Source organism: Geotrypetes seraphini, chromosome 12 (assembly GCF_902459505.1).
Source record: "Geotrypetes seraphini chromosome 12, aGeoSer1.1, whole genome shotgun sequence".
In the NCBI taxonomy this organism is placed as follows: Eukaryota; Metazoa; Chordata; class Amphibia; order Gymnophiona; family Dermophiidae; genus Geotrypetes; species Geotrypetes seraphini.
Genome location: NC_047095.1, coordinates 80,841,633 through 80,860,613, shown reverse-complemented (window position 1 = coordinate 80,860,613; position 18,981 = coordinate 80,841,633). Strand labels below are relative to the sequence as shown.

The following is an 18,981-nucleotide window of genomic DNA, read 5'->3' as shown; positions in this document are numbered from 1 at the left end:
GCTTAGTAAAAGAGGGTCTTCGTGTAGCAAATGAAGAGCACGATTAATCAAAATATCTTTTCCACAAAGGAAGGACAGGGAGCTATCTTTCATAAGTCATATACAAAATTCAGTGTTTACTTTTCAAAATATATTTCTAGCCTCTCATCGTCCATAAAATCATATCTCAGTTTTGTAATTCTCAGATTTATAATACAAAGAACGGATCAGATAGCATTGAGGCTGAAAAATTAAACCACATGTCATGGACCAAAGAAGATTTTAATCCATTCAGAAAGTGAAAAATGCAAGTTTTGACTCCATTTTTCAAGAGTTATTTTCAAGTTCTGTCGTTAGAGACATAGAGGGGACCTTGAAGTACTAGGTATGATTCACTCGTGTTTCTCCAGAAGAAACAGACAAATGGTTGGAATGAAAATATCTTCCACAACCTAGCCACACACTAGACTTGTTTACAAAGAAAGGCTTATTAATCACCTCACCTACAATTTCCCAAGGACATCTCTTCATGCATGGCTGCGGTCAGCTAATGCTGGTTTGCAAATCAACAGGCAACACATCTCCTATATAATTCCTTGAACCCACCACCATCATTCCAAAACAAATTAAAGCGAAATTCAAAGTACATACACATAGCATGGCTTTTTTGTTAACTTTACACATTCAAAGGTTTAAAATTTCCACAATTTGTATTTACAATAATAGCCGACTTGCACCCAACTGCGCTTTACATTAGGGAGAAAATGCATTTGAGCTACAAGTAGGATCTGCAGTGACAGAGTTTGCTCTCCACTCTGCTGGACATACAGTGAAGCTAGTGATGGTGTAAAAAAAAGCAGAGCGTGATCATGGATTCTAAGCTCCTGCCCCTGAAATCCCTTTTGCAGGGATCTCAAAGTCCCTCCTTGAGGGTCGCAATCCAGTCGGGTTTTCAGGACATCCCCAATGAATATGCATTGAAAGCAGTGCATGCACATAGATCTCATGCATATTCATTGAGGAAATCAAGAAAACCTGACTGGATTGCGGCCCTCAAGGAGGGACTTTGAGATCCCTGCAAGTTTTGGAGGGTGTTCTTGTTTTCTGTTTCAATCACCTACTTACTGCCGAGGCATTGAATGTTATTGTACTTAGAACAAAGAGATTAGAATTGTGACATCCAGGTCAGGATATGCTCGATTCCAGTGGTGTTTTGGAAAATGATCTGCCGACATAAGAGCCTTTACTAAAATACCTGCAGGAGAGCATGTGTATTTGCTGGCACAGGTGGTGGGATCAGCTATTTTACACGTAAAGGAGTAGCTTAATGGTTAGAGCACCATGCTTGAAATCCAGAAGTACCCGGCAGTGGCATAATAAAGGGGGCACCTCTGCCAGTTCGCAGAAATTTTCTGCCGGTACACAGGGCCGGCACCTCCATCGGGCCCAAGACAGCGCTCTTCAGCCACCGGTTGGTGCGATCAACGCGGCATCTTCAGGCCGGCTCCCTAAGTGCTGCAGTGCACAAAGTCATGGGAAAAGGCTCCTACGTGCGTCCTGCGCCTGAACCGGAAGCCTTCTCTCTGACGTCGCAACGCGAGGAGACGCTACCCACTGCTCTGTGTACTGTAGCACTCAGGGAGCCGGCCCGAAGATGCCACGTTGATCACACCGTGGACCGGTCTGATGATAACACCAGGGAGGTAGGCCAGAAGGCAAGGCACAACATGGAGGGAGAGAAACAACAACGGTTGGGGGGATGTTTTAATTTTTTTATTTAGTGATTGATTTACATCTGCTGTCTGTTCAGGAAGAAATGCATTTGTTTCTTTTCCTCTGGGGGTTGTACTGCTTGCAGAGTCTTGCATCTTAGGGTTTGTTTGTTTATATTAGTACTTTTAGTTTTTGGTCCTGCATTTGCATGAGGTTATCTGTTTTCTGGTAGGAATGAATGCTGAAAAGCATACAGTGTGCTTTGTGTATTTTAATTTTGTGGTTAACCATTATGTGTTGTTAATACGATGATATTGTGTGTGTGTGTATATGAAAAATGAATGGAAAAAATGGTGTTCCAATTAGTACTATTATGGGGGCGGGGTCTGGGGCAGAGATTGGGTGGAGATATGCCCGATTTAGCCCAGTATTCTTCAACTGCCGGTCCGCGGACCGGTGCCGGTCCACAAAAGGTTGAAGAACACTGATCTAGAGCCAGTCACTTAAGTTAACCCTCCATTGTCTCGGGTATGAAATTAAATTGTGAGCCCTCAAGGAACCGAGAACTAGCTGGTGTCCCTGAATGTAGCTTACTCACTTCTGAAAAGGTGCGAGCAAAATCCGCCGAAATAAATAACACGTGGAAAAATCAATGGAGGGGGTGTGGCAACTTACGTGTGTATTGCCAACATTTCTACTTGTATGTTGGTATTTTGCAACTTGCCCGTGTTAACACTTAACATGTTCACGTCAGTCGTTTTGCAAACCTATGCATGCAAATTCTGCTAATGAAATACAGAGGCTACAATATTTGTTTTTGGTTTGGAGGGGGGAAATAATGTAGGATTAAGGAGGCTATCTTCCTTAGGCCCTCTTTTACTATGCTGCCGTAGAGGTTCTACTGCGGTCCGGGGTGCTAAATGCTCCGACGCTGTTCCGACGCTCATAGGAAATCTATGAGTGTTGGAGCAGTGTCGTAGTATTTAAGGGCAAATTCTATAAGAAGCGCCCAAAAGTTAGGTGCCGAAGTAGACACTGTTCAGCGCGATTCAAGTAAAATCGGGGGCTGTTTAATGAATCGCGCTGAGCGACACCTATTTTGGAGGCGCCCAATAAATAGGTCAGCTCTAGGCGCAACTAAAAGTTAGGCACATATGTGAGCGCTTAAGAGCGATTCTGCAACAAGGGGCCTAACGTGTAGCCACGCCCACACCTAATATGACTATCGCCTAATATTTTGAAGGCCACTTAAATTTTTAGAGGTGCCTTATTGCAGAATCGCTTCATCTTGATAGGCGCCTGTTTCAATTAGTGCTGATTAAAAAGCTTAATTGACCTTGTTAATCAATTTAGATAGGCGCCTATCTAGATGGGCGCATCCAAAATAGGTGCCTATCATTAAGCGCTGGTTACAGAATTTGGGCCTTAGTAAGCTTAGTGAATTTAGCCCTTGGTGCAGTTATGTGCATTAACTGCAGATTAGCACCAATTAATTCCAATTATCAATACTCAAGAACGCAGAAGAAAACTCTACTGTGGCTTAGTAAAAAAAAAAAAAAAAAAGGAGGGGAGGGGGTAATTCTTTCAGTACAGGGTTGGCCAAAATGAGCACTTTTTAAAAACCTATATGTGCCAGAGAGCAGCTCCACATTCCCACATGAAAATATTACAAGAATAGTTTGAAAAGTTTGCTTTAAAAAGCAAGTTAAAAAACTAGGTTTTATTGAGGGCTATACACTTACCTCCTCTTCTTTTTTTTTTTTTTTTTTTTAACTTTATTTAGTTTTTAATGCCAACAAAAAGTGCAATACAATTTATATACAAATAATGATAATCAACCCAGCACTTATAATCAATCAGTATCTATACAAAAGATAAAAATTCCCTCCCGTATCCATCATTACCATTAAGAATAATACCATAACAAAAGATATACCCTCTCCCGCTGCTCCCCCCTCCTGGAAGTTTTTAGTGCAGTGAGCTGCACTGAATGGCCCGCGCTGCTCCTGACGCTCATAGAGTACCTATGAGCATCGGGAACAGCGCGGGCCATTTCGGCGCAGCTCTCTGCGCTAAAAACTGCTAGCACAGTTTAATAGAAGAGGGGGGTGAGTTCAGTGAGTTTCCAGTTTTTTCATAAGCTATTTTTCTTACCATATGAAAAAAATTGGAAACTCGCTGGGCTAAGTGCGTAGCCCTCAACGCAGGCTACGTTGTTTAATTTGCTTTTTTACCAAACTTTTCAAACCACCCTCCTTAGGTCCTAAACCTGCATTCTCTTTATGATATGTAGTTGTAGATTTTTGACACCCCCCCCCCCTGAAACCACATCCCCTTGCAATTGCTATATAGTATGGACAATTGTGTATAAGGCTTCTAAAATCGCCCCCATTACTGCTCCATTTATGTACACTTGTATTTCAGAAATACTGTTTTGTCGTGTTTACTGATAATGTTATGGATGTTAACAAAATATGCTTGCCACTCTACTGAGGCTCTCACGAATGTTTCATGGTTTCTTTTTTTTATTTTTGGTGGGAAAGCAAAAGCTAGGGTTACCAGATTTTACTTTAGTAAAATCCGGACTCCTAGATTCACCCTTAGGCCCTTCCAGTTCCACTCATCCCCGCCTTGTTATGCCCTAGTCCCGCCCCAGTCCTGCCCCTCGCTTGCTGCTCTCGTTGGGCAGGAAGGCATCTGCGCATGCAATTTCAAGGAAGCTTTTCAAAACCTGGCTATAGTGACGGGTTTTGAAAAGCCGTCCGGCCCCCCCACCCCCCCGGACATGTCCTCGAAAAGGAGGACATGTCTGGGAAAATCCAGGTCTCTGGTAACCCTAGCAAATGCCAGTCACTGTAACTGGATGAAAATTCATAGAAACATAGAAGATAACGGCATATAAGGGCCATAGTCCATCAGGTCTGCCCCTTTTACATATTCTCACCAAGATGCATAACTTTTATCTGTCTCTTATGCATTTTCTGTATATGCACTGAGAACTAAGGCCCCCTTTTATCAAGCCACAATAGGGTTTGTTGTTTTTTTTTTTTAAATCGCTGGCTTCTGCGGTAACAGCTCTGATGCTCATAATAATTCCTATGAGCGTCGGAGCTTTTCCTGCAGCGGCCGTTAATAAAAAAAATCCCTAACATCTGAGAAGTTGAAAGCTATGCTGTCAGTAGTTTCACCACCAGGATAATGTATGAGGAGGCCATAAAATGTATCATCCCTAAAACTCAAATAATTGATAACAAGAATGATTGGAAGGGAAGATAATGCTTATTGCGCGAATCAATTCTGACTATACTTATAACTATATCAAAGCCGTCATGGCATCTAATAGATCATTAATTTCCAAAAATTATATGTGTAAAAATTATTTGTAAATGCTAAATCAAGATTCCTTATTGAATATTTAAAACCAAAAAGTGGTGGACATATAAATTATACAGACTTCAGTCTTTGGAATCTCTTATGATGTATACCATTACACGTTCCTGTCTTGTATATTGTTATAATCATCTATGTCCGCCACCCCCTACCAAACAATTTTTTATTTATTCAACTACTTAAATTTAAATTTTATTCCCTAATAAATTTATTGAAGCTTTATTTCACCACCAGCAGGGCCTCCCAAAGTGGACGGGTTTCAGCCGAGGTGTCAGACTATTGATGTACCGCCCATTTGGGCAGCAGGAGATGGGCAGTGTTGGAGGCGAAAGATCACGTTTGATGAAACAACGGCGACATTGAATTTAGACTGCGCAGAAGGCCTGGCAATCTACTTCTGTATTCTGCCACAAAAACTTGATGATGAAATTCATCAGGTCGTTAGGTCTCAAACATGAGTTGATGACACTTACCACATAACATTATGATGCCTACCAGTGCCTAACTTTGAATGACATGAGGTAAGTGTGGTTTCCAATGGCGCCTCTGATTTAGGCACTGTTTATTGAATCAGGCCCGATGTTTCTGACTTGGGGCTAGATTCACTAAGCCTACAGATCGTGTCTCGACTACTTTGTGACCCTGACCCGATTCACTAACCTTCCTCCCAAGCGTATCTGCACCCGATCCGCGCATGCAAATGAGGCAAAATGGCATGCAAATGTAGTAAGGCAGAGATTCACTAACCAAAATCAGGAACACCGACTGGGCTGGCCGATCAAAAAAAGCAGCGACTGCTGGGGACCAGTCGCTCACGTCCTTTCCAACTGTCCTGCTCTCTGCCTGAAATCCCAGACCTGCAGCCCTGAAACCATCAAAAAAGCGCCCTGCTCTCTGCTGCTCTCTTCTCTGCTCTCTTCTGCCCAGCCTCTCTGCAAGCCCGTGTTTTTATCCCGCGGGTTAAAAACGGGGCTGCACTTCTTATCACCAGCCGCGGCTGATCTCAGCGCGCAGCGTGACGATGCCCTGACCTGGCATTTTCCCGTTCCCAATCGTGAGAAGATTCACGCGACCGCTCTAGGGCAACTGTGTGTTCATGGGGCAGGGAGGAAGACCATAATGTACTCTTCTATGTCAACCCTCCCTTACCGGAGGGCTTTCTTGTGCTCCTCCTAAGTGTGCCTGTATTTTAAAAAGGTATAGGGTCCTGGTCCTAACTGGAAGTCCTGATCAAAAATAACCTCCGCTCCTAGCATTATTATCAACATGGCCTTACAGTAGAAGACTGTACAACTCGATCCCCCCCTCTCCCTCCCGCGCTTGTGCTGAGAGCAAGTGCATGCACAGACCATCTACAGGCAAAGAAGATGGTCTGCGCATGCATCGGGCTCAATCTGCTGCGATCGGTGCAGTTGCTGTGGGGCTTGCCTCCGATTGCATTCATTTCCATGAGGCGGCTGAATGAATCGATCGCCCAGGAAGACACGGCCACAGATCGCCCAGCAAAGGTAAGCTTAGTGAATTTAGCCCTTGGTGCAGTTATGTGCATTAACTGCAGATTAGCACCAATTAATTCCAATTATCAGCAATTATTGCATGTTAGCAAAAATTAGCAGCTAATTTCACAGTTTAATTGCACGTGCATGCATAATTCTGAATGCTAAGAAAGGTTTGGACAAGTTCCTGGAGGAAAAGTCCATGGTCTGTTATTGAATAAGACACGGGGAAGCCACTGCTTGCTACTCCTTGGGTTTGGGCCAGGTACTAGAGACCTGGATTGGCCACCGTGAGAACAGGCGACTGGGTTTGATGGATCATATAGGTCTGACCCAATAAGGCTATTCTTATATTCTTAATGCGCACACACGATCATAGAATGAGGGGATTAGAGAATATCCATAAAAATGAAGAACTTGTTTATATCCACAGGATTGCAAATAGGCATAAAGACAGTGCAAGTAAAATCATCTATATTGACGAACATTCTGCCTGAAGACTCAATATCCTTATTGGGACTTTTCCTGGCTATAAAAGCCAGTGACTATTGTAGTGCATGTGCATTAACGCTGTCAGAATGATGCAGTGACGAGCAATGCTTCCTGCTCCGTCCATACAAAACTCTGCTTTGACTTTAATCACCGTTACAAGCCACTGAGCAGACCTAAAGAAAGAAAGATAGCAACCATAATGTACACTGCTACTAAATTAATATGTTTTTTTTCTAATGCTTCCTTTCTTAGATTAATGACATTTTAATTTAAAATAGACGGAAAGTGCTACTTGTTTAGGGAGCACCATGTGCAATCCACCATCAGATGAGCCCATACAAGAGTAGTTCAGCATTTGCCTGCTTGTTCAGAAACAAGCTTATTTAAATCAGATTTACGTGTAGAGCCTCATAAAGAAATCCCAAGGCTGTACCTATGCTTCATAAGAAATTATGCTTCTTTTGCTTTGGCTCATCACATGAAGTTTTGAATGTTGAAGATATTGCATTACATCTGCTGCACAGTGGATGGATTCTAAAATATTATTTTGCTTTAAAATGAAATACACTTCTCCCTCCGTATTCGCTGTGACAGGGGATTAACAGAACCGCAAATACAGAAAAACCGTGAATAAGTTTTTCATTTTATTCGCTGTTTTCTATTAAAAACCATCGTGAATATGGTGAAACCGCAAATTGGTGGGAGACCTGGCCTGTTCCTGAAAGAGAGGCAAAACACGGTGAAGAAAGTGCTGGGAATCAGCGATTTCTCTATGCAAACTGACGTCATTTGGGGGGAGGAGCCAGCAAGCTAAAAACCGTGAATAATCGAAACTGTGAATACGGAGGGAGAAGTGTATGATCTTATTTTAACATGCATTCTACCTGTCTGAAGATTTTTGGTCAATCTGTTCTGCAACGATCTAAATTTACAGAGGCTCGCAGAGGCATCAAACTATAAGATAAACAGGTCAAGTTCTCTTTATTGATATTACATTACATTAGAGATTTCTATTTCGCCATTACCTTGCGGTTCAAGGTGGATTACAAAAGAGATTAAAAAAACGGAGGGTTACAATGGAAGAACATTTGTCCTTTCTAGAGAGGTAAAGAATAGGTTGTGTAGTTTCTGTGTGGCAGGAAGAGGGAGGGGGGAAGGACGGTAAGTTTTTAGTTTGGGCTGTTTCAGGAATTTCTTTAAGAGTATAGTTTTTATTTTTTTTCTGAACGTCTTGTAGTCTAGTGTTGTTATCAGTAGATTGGAGATTTGGTTATCTAGTTTAGCTGCTTGAGTGGCCAGGAGGCCATAGTATAGCTTTTTCCATTTTACTCCTTTGATCAAGGGGTGTGTGAATGGGGTGTGTGTTTTTCTATGTCTGATTGAGGTGGTTTGGATGAGGCGGTTGTTCAGGTAGGTTGGGCTGTCTCCATTTAAGGCTTTAAATAACATACAGTAGAATTTAAATAGTATTCTTTCTTGGATTGGTAGCCAATGTGAGTTGATGTATGCTTCTGTAATATGGTCGTGTTTTCTCAATGAGTAGATGAGTCTCAGAGCTGTATTTTGGATTGTTTGTAGTTGTTTAGTCATTGTAGCAGGGCAGGGGAGGTAGAGGATGTTGCAGTAATCTAGTAGATTTAGGATTAGGGATTGTACTATAAGCTGGAATTGTGCTTGTTCGAAGAATTTCCTGACTTGTCTTAGGTTTCTCATCACTGCAAAGGATTTCTGTATTGTTTTAGTTATTTGCGGTTGCATGATGCAGCATCGGTCTATAGTCATTCCTAGTAGTTTTATGGTAGTTTGAATGGGATAGTTGATAGCTGGCATCAATGGCAGGTCGCCTCATGTCTGTCGCAGAGTTCCTGCGTGTCACTCGGCAGCTAGCGACAACATTCGCCTAGACACAAAACTTTTTAAACAAATGCACGAGCTCTGCTAGCCAATGAAATGAAAGAATGGGGAAGCTGGTCTCACGCCGCCGGCTGGTCTGGGAACTTCTTCCAAAGTTTAGAAGGGGCGCAAAGTAGCTTGTTGCGATCACTCCCTTCAGTATTTACATGGCCGGCTTACGTCCCGATCAACTTACGACCTGTTAGTCGGAACCAATTGCGGTCGTAAGTTGACGAGTACCTGTATTTAACCTGACCACGGATATTCAATGCCTGGACATGCGTTGCTCCTGGCATCAAATATCTAGGTATCAGCGGTCACTCAGAAGTTAACTGGCCACTGGCCAATATTCAGACTGATGCCTGGGTAAATGTAGTGCATTTGGGCCCCTTTTACAAAGCCGCAGTAGTGATTCTCCCGTGGAAAATGCAGCAAAGCCCACCCAGTTCCTATAAGCTTCTATGCATTTGCCACGGGAGAAATGCTAGCACAGCTTTGTGAAAGAGGCAATGACATAGTAAGGGGGGTGCGATCCACCCCGGCCGCCATGTTGGTGAGGGCACAGGCACCCCTCCTCCTCTCTGCCTCTTCCCAATCCTCCCCTCACGCATGACCTCCCTCTTCCCTTCCCCTGCACCTCAAGTTGTTCACTGCCGCAAGCAACAACTTCAACGTGTTCCTCGTGATCGCGTCGGCTCTCATGCTGATGTCATTTCCGGGTGCCGCGCATAGGATGTGATGACAGAGGGAGAGCTGCTGGGGTCATGAGGAGCACACTGAAGTTGTTACTTGCGGCGATGAACAGCTAGAGCTACAGGGGAAGGGGGGCACACACACTGCAGGGGGAAGGTGCGGGGGGGGGGGGAAGGGTGCCTCCATCCTAAATGCCTCTCACCCTCACTATCACTGGAAAGAGGCCCAAAGTTAGGTCAGCTTTCTTGCTGTCCTAATATTATGTGATTACTTAGTCCAGTGTTCTCAAACTCAGACCCTTTGCAGAGCCACATTTTGGATTTGTCAGTGCTTGGAGGGCCTCAGAAAAAATAGTTAATGTCTTATTAAAGAAATGACAATTTTTCATGAGCTAAAACTCTTTATAGTTTATAAATCTTTCCTTTTGGCCAAGTCTTAATAATAATATTGTAATTTATAGCTACAGAGACATATGATCAAGAAACTGTTTTATTTTACTTTTGTGATTATGATAAACATACCGAGGGCCTCTTAATAGTACCTGGCGGGCCGCATGAGCCCCCTGGGCCACGAGTTTGAGACCACTGACTTAGCCAGTTTGTGAAATGAAATGTACCACTAACTGGCTAAGTAGGTGCTCCACCCACACGCCACCCCAGGGCCACTCGTAAACCAACGGGTTCGATGTCCAGCATTGATTTAATGCTGTTGAAATATTAGGTGCTGGGTCGCTAATTACCATCTAACCACAAAGCTCAAAACAGCTTGCATAAAAAGATGGTTTAAAAAACTACCTAATGACAATATTAAAAAAAATTAGAAGGGATGTTACAAAAAATTTACGGAGGTTTGGGAACCATTAACTAAATATTGTAAGGCTTGACTTATTTAGATGAAGAAAACATACACATCTGGGGAGGGAGGAGGGGGGTATGATCTGGTATTATTTAAGAGATATGGTAAGATTGTTTACAGGTGTATTTGAGTAATTGTTCATTTGGTTATTTGGGATGGGGAAAATAATTCTTGTCAATTTTTTTATCTATTCTAATAAGTTTATTGTGCTTTGTTGTTATGTAAATGTATCATTTATTGTGAAAGATGTAGTTTTTAAAAATCAATAAAGAAGTTTAAAAAAAATTAAAAACATGTAAATATTTCACAAATGGTCAAATTTTCAAAGTGTTTCTAAATCTCAAATAATCCAATTTGCTTCTCAATTCACATGGATTGGAATTATATAAATTTGGTATCACTGTACCTACAAACCTCTTATGCATAAATTGACTTCTGAAAATAGCAGCTGATGGTAATTCAAATTTGGTCAAATGTACTGATCTCTTGGATCTTAGACCAAATTATGTGACACAATAGATTTCCAAATATTCACCCTACAACATTTTAAACATTAAACATACTTTTTAAAAATCAATTCATGCCAATACTGGAAGCCATGTAATAAATACAACAGAGGGATTATTCTTTCTCACCTGTTTTCCTAATACAGTTTTTGCAGTAGTATTTTGGATTAATTGCAATCTCCGAATTGCATTGTGAGAATCACTCAAATACAGAAGCTCTGCGATTAAATGGAGGGTTGAAAACATTGGCGGAACCTTCCAGTCAGCCAGTAGATAAGGTGGGAGGGTGGGAAAGGGGTATAAAAAGTGTAAGGCAGTAGAGGTGGTAAGGGATATAAAGGTAGTGGAGAGGAGTGATAGCATGAGTGGAGGAGGAGTGCAGAATGTGGTTGGGTCATTCTGATTGGCTGGGTGAGGGAACTGATAGAATGCATTTCAGGATTTGGCGAGGGAGGTTTGAAGGCGGAAGAAAAGGTCAATGAAAGGCAGATTAGAGGTATTAGTTAGGTGGGAAAATTAGGTTTTGGGAGTGTGTAGTTGGAAGGTGGTTATTGCTGGGGTATGTTTTATCCTGCCCTAACCTTTCTTGGTGGGGTGGGATGCATCTATCTATCAAGAGGGCAAAGGACATCTATGGTACTAGGTTAGTAGATTTAGGCTGATAGGCTTCTTGATGGGGGAACAGGCGACTTGGGTAGGGGGGCCAGTGGTCACATCTGGTGAGGGGAAAGGGTATGGTAGAAAGGGAAAATGTCTGAATTAGTTGGTGATATATAGGGTTCAGTTGAGGCATATTAAATAGTGGCTCATGTGCTTCATTGCCACAAGATTCCATGCATCCAAGCAACACTGCGGGACGTACATTGCCCCAGGTACATTAGATAGATTGTGATCCCACTAGGACAGATAGGAAAAAATGCTTGAGTACCAGAATAAATTCACTTAAACCATTCTGAGCTCCCCTGGGAGAACGGTATAAAAATTGAATACATAAATTAATTTAATTAATTAATGGAGAGTTGATAAGTGGTGGGAATTGATGGGCAGCTAGTTTGCTACCAACTAGCTCGGCGGGTGAGAGGGATGAGTTTATTGTTATGGTGAATCTGAGGCAAGCTGCCATAAAATGGTGTGGTGTTCATAAAGCCGTGGCCAATGCCATGCCACTTAATTGGATTTTGTGGAATTTTTTGGATTAAATGATATAAAAGGCGAATGGGAATTGCAAGTGCCAATGTTAAGAGAATTACAGTAATCCAGTTTTGCTAATATAAATGCATGTGCCAACTTTTGTAAAATACTGTGAAATATTTCATGATATGATGTAAGAAATGTAGCTTTACAAAAGCTAATGATACAACATGAATTTGAGCATCTCTTTGAAGGCTGAATCTAGCCTAACTCCCAAACATTTAGCTTTCACATGGAGGACAGCTTTGCTTTCATCTAACACAGTGTCTCTCAAACTGTGTGCCATGGCACTGTGGTGAGCCCCAAAGAGATTCTGGGTGTGCCATGAGAGATTCCAGAATTTTATGTTATTTTTAAAAATTCCCTTCATAAGTATACACTAGAATAGATGATATGTACATCAAGTATGCAGTGTTATGAGCATCTGTATGCATAAGGATACAACTACCCAGACAAAAATCATTCTTTGATGTGATTGATCCTTGACAACTAACAGCAAGTAATTTTATTTTTATTTTTTATGCAGTAGTTATCCTAACTTGAGCAACAAAGCAATCAAGGCTTTGTTACCATTTGGATATTCTTATCTTTGCGAATTTAGATTTTCAGCTCCAACAGAAATTAAATTGAAAGTTCATTGTTGCTGTTATCTCGTCTTTGTACTTTTTTCTCCCTTTTTGTATTTTATAAAATTTCATTAAATTTTAATGGATAAAAAAAAAAAAAGAGAACTGCAGATGGTGGATGATGAAATGCGTGTTTGCTTGTCGACTATCGAGTCGCATTTTACACTCAAAAACAAGCACATCCATCTCATTGATTAGCAATTCTACTCTATCTACTTTATGGCTTCTTTTACGAAGCCGCGTTAGCGGCTTTAGCGCGCGTGACTTTTCATCATGCGCTAAACCCCATACTAGCTGAAAAACTACCGCCTGCTCAAGAGGAGGTGGCAGCGGCTAGCGGTTTAGCGTGCGCTATTACGTGTGTTAAACCGCTAATGCGCCTTAGTAAAAGGAGCCCCTAGTTTCACTATTGTTACAATTACCTATACATAACATATAGAACTTTAAATAAATAACTCTCAAATTTACCCCTCCCCCTTTTATGAAGCCTTGTTAGAGTTTTTATCGCTGGCCATGGCGGTAAGAGTTCCAATGTTCATAGGAATTCAGCGAGCGTTAGAGCTTTTACCGTTGCTGTTGGCGATAAAAAACCCTAATGTAGCTTCATAAAAGAGTGGGGTTAATTTTTGTTGTTGTTGGTTTTGCAATTTTATAATTTCAATTATAATGTGCCACAAAAAACATTTGCTCCATTTAGTGTACTGCGAAAAACATTTGCTCCATTTAGTGTGCTGCAAAAAACATTTGCTTCGTTTAGTTTGCTGGAGTCAAAAAAGTTTGTGAGACATTGATCTAACACACTCAATTAAAGGGGGCAAAATAGTTTTCTCAGCTACCCACAAAATAACCATTTTTTCAGTGTTCATTTTTAATAGATGATTTGACATCCAATGCAAAATTCATTGAAAATAGCTCTCAATCATGAATAAGGTACCGGGCAGGGAAGTTTTTATTGGAAATATGATCTGAACATCATCCTCAAAGACAAAATATAATCCCATTTCTCTTATCTCCTCCCTGAAAAATATATGAATCATAATTTGTGAACATGAGAGATATCTGGAGGACCTCATATTTTGCTGACCAAGTACCGGTAGGTGAAATCACATTATGCATCTTAGAAACATAGAAACATGACAGCAGATAAAGGCCAAATGGCCCATCTAGTCTGCCTACATTAACTAGTAACATTTGATTTTCAGAAAATCAGAGAACTAGGACAACACAACCCCAGTTATTCCAATTTCATCCAATTTCTGTAGCAAAAGATTGTGATGTACCAATTCAAAAGTACTACACAAGTCCAGTTGCATCAAAAATGTGCTGGTGTTCCTCCAATCAAAAGCAATCTAAGTTTGGATACCAATGCCAATAGGCCCTATCGGGCCCTATATTTTCAGTGCATATACAGTATCTAATGAGAGAGGTGCCACTTCCTGTCATCTGTTACCATTTTAATGTGGTTGTATAGCAGTCTTTCCTTGAAACGTCCAGGATCATTGCTCCTCCCTTCCTGCTCCATTTATTTAATATTGACATAGTAAACAGCAAGAGAAAAAGACCAGTTGGCCCATCTGGTCTTCGACAAATTCATTGACTAAAACAGACCTCCCTTAAACAAAAACAACCCCCCCCCCCCCCCCCCCCCGTAATCACTATTCAATCTCTCAGGAAGCTCCATTTTTTTCATGTATTCTTTACCCATGGAACTTAAATTAATATGTAACTTGTTTATGCAACTTTTCTATTTTAGGCTCCTTATCATTCGCTGACTGTCCAGCCTTCTTCCAATGTGAACCGCCTAGAAGTCGCCTGACTATGGCGGTATAGAAAAATAAAGTTATTATTATTTATTATTATCTATTCTGCTCATTTCTTCCTGCTTCCACTAGCAGGATATATCCCAGCTGGCAGCCAGAACGATCTTTTGGAGAATATCCTTTTGTGTTCTCTCTACCACCTTGGAAAGATAAGACAACAAGCTCCTATACATACTCCAACACCCTGTCCCCTCAAGCTTTGCAGCAATCTAAACAGCTATCACAACTAGTGAGGATGACTGAACATTTTTGCCTCCAAGTTTCCCTGTGGTCTTGCTAGACCCAGCTGACCAACACCAATCTATCAGTATTGATCTAGTTGGTTTGGGGGAAGTTGTAGTCTACCATTACTAACCTGGCTATTCCATGGTCTACAGCTGTGGTTCCCAAACCTGTCCTGGGGGAACCCCAGCCAGTTAGGTTTTCAAGATATCCCTAATGAATATGCATGAGAGAGATTTGCATACATGTCACTTCCATTATATGCAAATCTCTCTCATGCATATTCATTACGGATATTTTGAAAACCTGGCTGGCTGGGGGTCCCCCAGGACAGGTTTGGGAACCACTGGTCTACAGTATTGCTAGAATGGGCTTCTTTTATCCTTCAACTGTCCTTATTATCTCAACCTTTCCTTCTGCTTTTCAGGGAGTGACTCTGATGATGATCTATTTTATTTATGGTATAATACCTCAATATGGCTGGCATAGCAATGTGCTACATAATTAATTTGGTATATAATATGATAGTTTCTTCTTTATTTCTTTGTACCATACGTTTCCTATACAAATTTATTCTATTATTTATGCAGAGAATGCACTATCTGCTCTTTCTTAATGGCTAAAACCACAAGTGAGGAGTCTTAGGACATTGCTAGACTCATCATTTGATCTTGCAAATTCAAACAACTTTTAAAAATGATCACCTGTGGCAATTATAAAATCTCTCTTCATATAGGGAAATCATGAGTCTGATCCAAGCTGTGATAACATCATGAATGGACGACTGAGACACCCTGTACATTAGTTAAACCAAAAAGAGTTTGCACCTGCTCCAATTAATTCAGAATGCTGTATTACTGGCCTCGACTCCCTTCCGACGTCATGTCTTAGCCCCACGACCAGGAAGTGACATCAAACGGGAGCCGAGGCCGGTGCAAGCAGCAGGGGGAAGATGATGCTCATGCCAGCAAACATTTCAAGAAGTACACTGGGGGGAGGAGAGGAAGAGAGGCACCGGCACCCCCGCCCCCATGAAGATGGCATCTGGGGTGTTCCGCCCCCTCTTACTATGCCACTATGCTTAACCACTGCTTTCAAACAAGAATGTTGGCTGGACTGAAGACACCGTGTGGCCCAATCTGATGATTTCAGAACTCATTTACTGGAACTGCACTCCCTTTTTACACAGCTTGAGGTTTGCCAATAAACGTTGGGATGGTCTATGGTACCAGATACTTGCAATGTTGATCACAGCACAAAGCATCGGGTCAAAACATCAGTCCTGTTCGGTTAGGAATGAACCGGTAGGCTCCTCTAGGTGATGCTGTAACCACTGTAACGAGAAACCAAAGCAGGACCTAAAGGGGATTCCACAGTGTGATGACAGCAGTACACAAGGAGTGGGACAGAGATTCCCATAACATCTTTGGAATATGGAAAACACTGAAAATAATGTGCACATCTAGGATATAAAACTGGCTATCGATGGGTAGCGAAAAAGGCAACTTAGCACCAAGGATGAAGCATCACCTGATTCCATCACACTATGTGATATCTTCTCTAAATAAACATGAACACACACATCAGTCCCTATATAACTCACACACTGTATATTCTCTACATAGCCTCTATACTATATAGTATATATAGCACAGCATATATTGTATATTAGACAGAGATAAATCTCTATCTTTTCAAACATCCTCTGAAACATCTAACATTGTAAAACCACACGAATGATTTTATTTGAATATGAATGTTGGTCATCCACAGATGGTGGAGCCACGAGTCATACAAAAGCAGTGGCATTGAACATGTTATCTCACACGTGTGGAGCTTTGAAAAGAAAAGCAGCTGAAACTCTGTGACATGGAACACTTTTTAACCAGTGGCAATGAAAGATGGACTCAGTAACATATATGGATCTTTTAAAGATCCTATATATCCCCGCAAATGTGTGAATTTCTGCAGCCATACCCTACTATTGTGAAATGTATACAAGAACCCCGAGCAGCATGAGCTAAATGCCGAGCCGCTCATAGGAACTGAACGGGCAGCTCAGCATTTAGCTTGTGCTGTTTGAAAGCACAGCTTGATTAAAGTGGGGGATAGTATCGAAATAGATAACTTGAAAGCTAAGCATATCTATCTATCGGGGATGTGCATTCTTTGGAAATGACATTTCTCATGTTGCGTTGTGTCGCTCTTTGCCCGAAACAGCAGGAATCCCCCCCTCTCCCCCCAATTTTACTTTCTTACTATGATATAACCTGAGCATAGTAAAAATTCCCATAAATGACGCAGGAAACTAAACAAAACATCGGTTTTTGGGCTGCACACCTATCTATGCAGCATCGCTTGCCTTGAACTCAGAAAAGTCTGTGTATGTACTGAGAAGCCAGAAACAATCCCTTAAAAGATAAACATACTTTAGAAAAAAATCAGATGAGAAAATTATAAGATTAATTTTTTTTCCTTAAGCCCAGTACGAAAGTGTTGAGCTGTACAGTCCAACACAATATTCATATACCATACACATCTCAAACTACAGGGGCTTATCAGCCAAACAGCTTGTCTTATGGGTTTTTCAACTTGGTTTATAAATAATGTCTTTTTAGATAGCAGGCTATTTATATATGTTTTTTTCTGCACACAGATCTGGTGGATCACTAGCTGCAACTCCGAAAGAAACCATTCCTCCCCAATTTCCCCCAGTGCTTGCTTTTCTGTTTACTACATCAGCTCGCCAGGCTGGCTGCGAAATGCCGACTCTTCAGTTCGCCAACCTGTCACTTGAGTTTTGGCACAGGACTTAGAACAAAGCAAAAAAGAATACCTACAAGCAGCACAAGAACAGCTGATCACATTCAGCCGTGATTTCCACCCTCAATCATACTTTGGCTGTCTTTTCCCTTCTTTCTCCTCACTTTCCTTCTTCCCTATCTTCAGGAAAACACGGCTGTTTGGCCTAGCATGATGAGCAGCTGGGACCTGACCAGAATATTAACATATGAGAAATTGCAGCCCTGCTTCCTAGTAAAATTTTGCTTTGGGAAACTGACTTGCATCCAGTTGAGGCACAATGTCTTAGTGGTCTCTGGGTTAAGATTCTCATTCAACTAGTGCATCACAAACACAGTTCTGATATTACACAAGCTGATCACCTGGTGGTTGTGCAAACGTCTTGGATGGATTTTTCTGTAGGAGATCATTTCCTTTTTTTTTTTTTTTTCGTTTTGCTTCCACATGTTGCAAACAGCATGCAATGAAGGATAGCGACCTCTAGCACTTATCATCCTCATCTGTGTCACTGAGCAGCTCACAAGTTGCCCCGGATGCAGCCTTCACAATTCCCCTCCTCCTCCTCCGATAATGCCCATTGGGCAACTGCCAGCTGTGTCGTAAAGGAGGAGCGGAAGCAATCGTGTTGGAACGTCCCAGACTGGTGGCCACTGCAGCCTCAAAGGTCAGTGTTTCCTCTGCTACGCAGTCTGAGCCTTGCAGCTCCTCGTGAAGTGCCAGATATGGCTCAGAAATGTAGTGCTGGGGGGTGGAGTGTCGGCTATTCTTCCCTTGCAGAGAGCCGGAAGACTCAGTCAAACAGGCATCGTTCAGATCTAGGGCCTTGTCAGGCAAAGGTGACCCGTTCTCGTCACCGTTGGGTGGAGAGGAGTTGTTATCCTGGTGCCTCAGCATGGATGAATAGGAAATAAGAGGACGAGGTTTGGGAGGGATGGGAGGGAGCTGCCGTCTGCCTCGTCTTGGAGTACTGGTGTTGGATGGAATAGAACTTTCACTTAAAGAACCTGTGCCCTGTATAGAAGAAAAATAAAAATACACATACAGATATATTGCTGCATTATAATTAAAAAGGTAATTCTATAAAGGTGTACATTGCATTATATACGTAAGTGCTTTAGCTAGTAAATGCACCAAGGGCATACACGTGGACAGAGAATGGTGTGATACGGGCCTGTCTCCCACTTACACATGTAACTTACCAAATCCTGAAAGTTACCTGCCGTGTATATTGTACGTAGGTATGCCCATTCATGCCTGACATTGGCCTGGTGTAAGTGGGCTTGTCAATCACAATGTGGGTTTA

General features: G+C 41.8%; 1 protein-coding gene across 1 annotated transcript in view; it reads right to left on the bottom strand.

Annotated features, from left to right (window-relative positions):
• Positions 1 to 15,730: 15,730 nt before the first annotated feature.
• CACNA1E (calcium voltage-gated channel subunit alpha1 E) overlaps positions 15,731 to 18,981 on the bottom strand; it is a 791,083-nt gene continuing 787,832 nt past the window's right edge. Inside the window, exon 47 of the mRNA XM_033915447.1 lies at positions 15,731 to 18,689. Within this exon, the coding sequence (XP_033771338.1) occupies positions 18,159 to 18,689 (531 nt within the window). The 3' untranslated portion in view covers positions 15,731 to 18,158. The remainder of the gene's footprint in view (positions 18,690 to 18,981) is intronic.